Here is a 6,054-nt window from a genome sequence, read left to right as displayed (position 1 = left end):
CTAGTGGTAATGACCTCTTTCAACTTTTGTTTATTTGGGAATGTCTTCATTTCTCCCTCATCTTTAAGGGATAGTTTTGCTGGATACAGAATTCTTGGTTGACAGTTTTTTACTTTCAGGACTTTAAATATGCTAGCCCACTGACTCACAGTTTCCATGGTCTCTGATGAGAAATCTGCTGTTAATCTTATTGAGAATCATTGTATGGAATGAATCAGTGAACTTGAATATGTAAATTCATATTTCATCAAATTTGGGATCTTTTTAGCCATTATTTTGTCACTTAAAAAATTTTTTTAATGTATTATTCTTTCATCTCTTTGTGGGCCATCAATTTTATGTATGTTAAACTGGCTGATATTGTATTTCAGGTCTGTGATGCTTCTTTAATTTTTTAAAATGTTTTTTTTCCCTCTGTTTCATTTTGGATGATTTCTGTTGCTGTGCTTCAAGATCATTGATCTTTTCTTGTTCATTGTCCCGTTTGTAGTAAATCCTACCTGGTGTTATGTGGGTTTTTTTTTTTTTCCTCTCTGATATTGTATTTGTTATTTTTCGTAGTTCCATTGGAGTGCTTTTTTTTTTTCTTTTGCTGAAGAAGATTCGCCCTGAGCTAACATCTCTGCCAATCTTCCTCTATTTTGTGTGTGAGTTGCCACCAGAGCATGGCCGCTGATAAGTGGTGTAGGTCTGTACCTGGGAACTGAACCTGGGCCGCCAAAGTGGAGTGGGCTGAACTTAACCACTAGGCCATGGAGTCGGCCCCTGGAGTGCTTTTTTATAACTCCTGTTTCTCTCCTCATCTTGTTTATGTTTCCCTTTATATCTTTGATAATAAGACTTGTAATATTGCTTATAAGGTCCTTGTTTGCTAATTTCATCATCTTTATCATCTATGAGTCTGTTTCTATTGACTGACTTTTCTCCTCATTATGGGTCATATTTTTCTGCTTCTTTTCTTACTGTAATTCTTGGATGCTGGATATTGTGAATTTTACATTGTTGAGCATTGAATTTTGTTGTAATCCTTTAATGATTACAACATTAAATAATAAGAAGTCTGCTATCACTTTTATTGTTGTTCTCCTGTGTGTAATATGTATTTTTCTTTGGCTGCTTTTAAGAACAGAATGTTATGTTTAGTTTTTAACAGTTTGACTATGGTATGGTCCTTGTATTCCTGCTGCACTATTTATAAAGAGACTAATACTAGTAATGACTCAAATATTTAAGAATTTGAGAATGACTAAATATTCACTGATATAATGGAATGGCATTGAATAAATATGTAGATTATGTTGGTATAAGAAATAATGTTTAGTAAAAAGTAGAACTATTATATATAAAAAGATTTGAATAACGAAAAATATTTGTATAAGAAACATAAATTTAATAGAGTTATATAAGTAGTGTATAAGGTAAAAGTTTTCTTTCTCTGATCACATGCCATAAAATTCTTCCATGCAAAGTGTACACAGTGTACAATTCTAACAATTTTGAATATATTCAGAGTTGTGCAACCATCACAATTAATTTTAGAAAAAATTTATCACCCCAACAAGAAACTCCACACCTATTAGCAGCCACTTTTCATTTTCCCCAGTGCCCCCAGTCCTAGACAACCAGTGATCAACTTTCTCTCTCTATGGATTTGCCTCTTCTGGACATTCAATATAAAGGGAATCATACAATATCTGGTGTTTTCTGACTGGATTTTTTCACCCAGCATGTTTTCAAAGTTCATCCATGTTGTAACATGTATCAATACTTTACTTATTTTTATTTTTAAGTAATATTCCCATATTATCATTTTTATGTCATAATTAACATTATAATAAGTAACTCTGTACGTAAAGCCTTTTAGGATAGATTCCCTGATGTGGAATCAGTGGATCAAAGGAAATGAACTTTTTTTTCCTATTGTATTTTGATCTTATTTATCTATATACCTCAAAAAATTACATAAATAATGTGATTTTAATTTCCTGAAAATGCAAACAAACATTAAAAAAAAATCCTTTTGACCACCGTTCTCTCCCACTCCACTCTTCATCCCTTGGGCCTGTTCCTCTACTTTCTACCCCTTGAGGCAGACATTATCCTGAATTTGGTACATATCCTTCCAATTCATTTTTTAAGTCTCTCCTCCCCTGTCTCTGTATATACATATATATATACACACACATACACATTTTTAAAGGTTTTTAATTACGTTATATGGAAGTTAATAAATCCATTGTGATGCCTGCAACATAAACCCCTATGTGCATTATTAAACAGAACAAAAACTAATTATATCACTTCTATCCTTTCTATCAATATTAATATAGTATAAATAAACCATAGTGTAATGGGAGATCTGAATCACAATAATTGACTCTAATAGCCATCCTAATAATTCATTCCATGCCCTGAAGATAATACCATATTGTATTTCAGGAGGCCATTTTAATTTCAAGGAAGGTAAACAGGATTAATTTCAAGGGGCTGCAGATTCTGTGTGGGACCAAAGCACTCAATTTGATTATAGATTTGATAATTCATTAACTCATTCTTAAACTCCAAAAGTGATGCCTAATTACTGTATAATTGGAGTAGACAATTATATCAGCCATTTAAAAAATGGAACTTTGTGAACTAACCCAAATATTTAACAGGCACTCTGCTGATATTTGGTTGAGTATGAGAAAATATTTCTCATTATTTATGTTTGGAGGAGGCCTCTAGGCATTGTTTAGCAGTCAAGGTAACTGATCAGGTTTAACAGGTTTCCTGGCTGCTGTACAAAAGCTACATGGCCATGATTTGTTACGTAAATCTTTTGATTTTTTTCTGGAAAGAAATTATTTTTCTTTATACAGAATACCTGTTGGCAGCACATATCATTCATATTTTCACGTAGTTGAGTCTGAATAGTCTCATGTTTCCTAGACCTTCTTTAACCTCTGAGGATTAAGATCTAATCTCAGGGCAAAAGCCATTTGGTTATCTCCTGGGGATCTTCTTGGCAGCTGATCTGCAACTTTCTTAAACTATCTTATGAAAAACTAGGGAAAGGATTGAATAATAAAACTCCCTACCAAAATTATTTTTAAAGTTTCAAAATTTTAAATCACTCTATTTAATAATACTATGCTGCCCTTTTAGATCATTCTACCACCAAATCACCGATGCTAAAATATTATTTCACCTTTTTAGAAGAGGAGAAAGCAGTGCTATTGTTTTTTTCAGTTTATTTTGAATTAGAATTTAGTAGGAGCATCAGGCAGATACTAGTTACAGCATATATTCCAGCCCCTCTCCCCCATCTATCATGGAGAGACCCACTCCCTAAATGGAGTTGTGTATTTGCATAAAATTAGCAAGCGAGGAATGAGCAGAAGCACTATACTGGTGTAGTACCCACACTAAGAGCTTTGAGCTAGTGAGAAAACCAAGATGTGCAGTAAGTCTAATTCAATTTGGACTTATTCTGGATGCCTAATGATCAGTGTAAAAAAACTGTGCCTATTTTAGCTTATAATTAGCATCTACAACCCCTTTTTCACAGACATATAACCTTAATTTTAAAAAAGAAAATCTGTTGTACATCAAATTCTGGATTTGGTGTTTTGTATATCTTTCTCTCTCTGTTCAATCCTTACAACTCTTCCTGGAGAGTAGGTATTAGTATTATTGTTAGCCTAAGAGGAAGTTCAAAGAGGTCAGGAGATTTGTCCAAAGACTAACCAACAGCTGGGGGTGGGAGAAAGCCATTCTGAAATTTGGCAGGCCTGCTGCCCCTCTTCTGGTCAGAGTCTAACCCGGAGCTGAGTTTTTTTTTTTTTTTTCCCATTTGATATGTCTATTTTATTTTTTTTGGATTTCAACATTTTATTTATTTTTTTATCTTTTTTATTTTTTTAATTTTTTGTTTACTGCAGTAACATTGGTTTATAACATGGTAAAAATTTCAGGTGTACATCATTGTGCTTCTATTTCTGCATAGATTACATCATGTTCACCACCAAAATACTAATTACAACCCATCACCACACACATGTACCGAATTATCCCTTTCACCCTCCTCCCTCCCCCCTTCCCCTCTGGTAACCACCAATCCAATCTCTGGAGAGAAGGGAACTCGCATACACTGCTGGTGGGAGTGCAAACTGATGCAGCCACTATGGAAAACAGTATGGAGATTCCTCAAAAAATCAAGGATAGAACTACCATATGATCCAGCTATTCCACTGTTGGGTATTTATCCAAAGAACTTGAAAACACCAATTTGTAAAGGTACATGCACCCCTGTGTTCATTGCAGCGCTATTCACAATAGCCAAGACTTGGAAGCAACCTAAGTGCCCATCAAGGGACGAATGGATAAAGAAGATGTGGTATATATACACAATGGAATACTACTCAGCCATAAGAAACGATGAAATCCAGGCATTTGTGACAACATGGATGGACATTGAGGGTATAATGCAAAGTGAAATAAGTCAGAGGGAGAAGGTCAAATACCATATGATTTCCTTCATTAAGTAGAAGATAATAACAACAATAAACAAACACAGAGGGACAGAGATTGGATTGGTGGTAACCCGGAGCTGAGTTTAAACAGTGCAGAGGGCAGTAAAGTGTGACAAATGCTGGGCTTCACTCTGCCAGGGTCTACCGCCCGACAGCTGTGTTGCCTTGCGCATTCGGACTGCAGTGGTAGCCTCTTTAAAGAGAATGTCCTCCCACCGCGAACCAGATGATCCGCGAGGCCCAGGGATCCACGTGCTGCAGGGCCCACGTTCTGATCACCTCTCAAACCCGGTGCGGCTGGTGGAAGCCCGGTCAGGCTCTGGGAACTGTTAACTGACTACCACGCCCTCCTTCGCTCACTATGTTTTAATTTACCGGCCGGCCTGTTTTAGTCCCTGCTTCAGGTGCAAAATTTACAACATTGAGCCTGCCCCTGCAGGCATCTAGGTTTTCCCACATCGCCCCCAGAGTGAGCTGTGTGAGACTTGGGGAAGAAGCCTGGGTGTTTACTGCTCCTTACGTCCTGCTCTACGTTGGCGGCTTGCGGACAGCGGCCCGCGGGCGGCGTTCAAAGTGGGGTTCCCACAGATGCTGCAAACTCAAGGCCATTTTTCTCCCGAATGCGCGTCTTGATGTCAGGGGGTGGAGGCGGAGAAAGGGGTGCAGGAGCGAGCCCGAGCCAACACAGGAGGGTCCGCACGCCCTCCCGCCTGCTCATCCTGCGGTGCCAGCCTCCGCGGAGAAAGCTGAGCCGCAGCGGCCGCCGCAGGCGAGGGCACGGCTGCGGTCCCGGTGCCACCGCGGGTCCCCCCCATCGCCCCCACCTCCTGCCCCCGGGCTGCTGGTCCGTCCCGGTCCCCGTGTCCGCCCCGCCCCGCCGCCTGGCTGCAGGTGAAGCCGCCGCGCCCGCTGTGTAGGTGCGTGGGGATGATCTCACACGCGCGCCCCGCGCCAGGAGGAGGAGGAGCGGGAGCAAATCCAACTTCCGGGTAGTGAAGCCGCACGCCACCGGCATCTTGCTTTTCCTTCCCCCCTCCCCCCGTTGTACCCCTCGTCTCTCCCTCCTTTCCTTTTATTCCCGGCCCCACCTGCCAAAATGAACAGCTCGGACGAGGAGAAGCAGCTGCAGCTCATCACCAGTCTGAAGGAGCAAGGTAGGCGGGCGCGCGGCCGCCAGGTGCGGGCTGCCGCGGCCGGTGGGCGGGGACGGCTTCGGGGCGCTGGGTTTGGAGCTGGTGGAAGCTGGGCGGGAGGTGTTGCGGCCGCTCTGGTAGCCCAGTCACCCGTGGAGAAGCGCCCTCCGCGCGCATTGGAGAGCCCATGGCCAAGGGTAACGTGTGGGTGCCTGCCTGGGAGTGTTGGGCCCGGCAGTGCGGGAAGCGCTACCCGCTGGTTGCTGTAGCAGACGATGGGGGTTGGGGGAAGGGACAAGGATTCGGCGCGGCCGAGGCCCCACGGTACCACCTTCCACGCGGGAGAAGCGAGTGGGGCTGGATATCTTGGGAGGGGGCGGTTTGGGCAACTCAGCTGGCCTTGCTCC

General features: G+C 41.7%; 1 protein-coding gene across 2 annotated transcripts in view; it reads left to right on the top strand.

The window, feature by feature from the left end:
* The first annotated feature begins 5,416 nt into the window (after window positions 1-5,416).
* Window positions 5,417-6,054, top strand: part of SHTN1 (shootin 1) — a 95,609-nt gene continuing 94,971 nt past the window's right edge. The window contains exon 1 of one of the 2 annotated variants that reach the window (XM_058544087.1): window positions 5,417-5,668. In XM_058544087.1, coding sequence (XP_058400070.1) covers window positions 5,611-5,668 — 58 coding nt within the window. In that variant the 5' untranslated portion in view covers window positions 5,417-5,610. Of the gene's footprint in view, window positions 5,669-5,768; window positions 5,845-6,054 lie in introns of those variants that run through there. The other variant, XM_058544088.1, reaches the window with a different exon arrangement.

The sequence above is a fragment of the Diceros bicornis genome, chromosome 6 (genome assembly GCF_020826845.1).
Source record: "Diceros bicornis minor isolate mBicDic1 chromosome 6, mDicBic1.mat.cur, whole genome shotgun sequence".
Lineage (NCBI taxonomy): Eukaryota > Metazoa > Chordata > Mammalia > Perissodactyla > Rhinocerotidae > Diceros > Diceros bicornis.
This window is presented reverse-complemented; position numbering and strand designations above follow the sequence as displayed.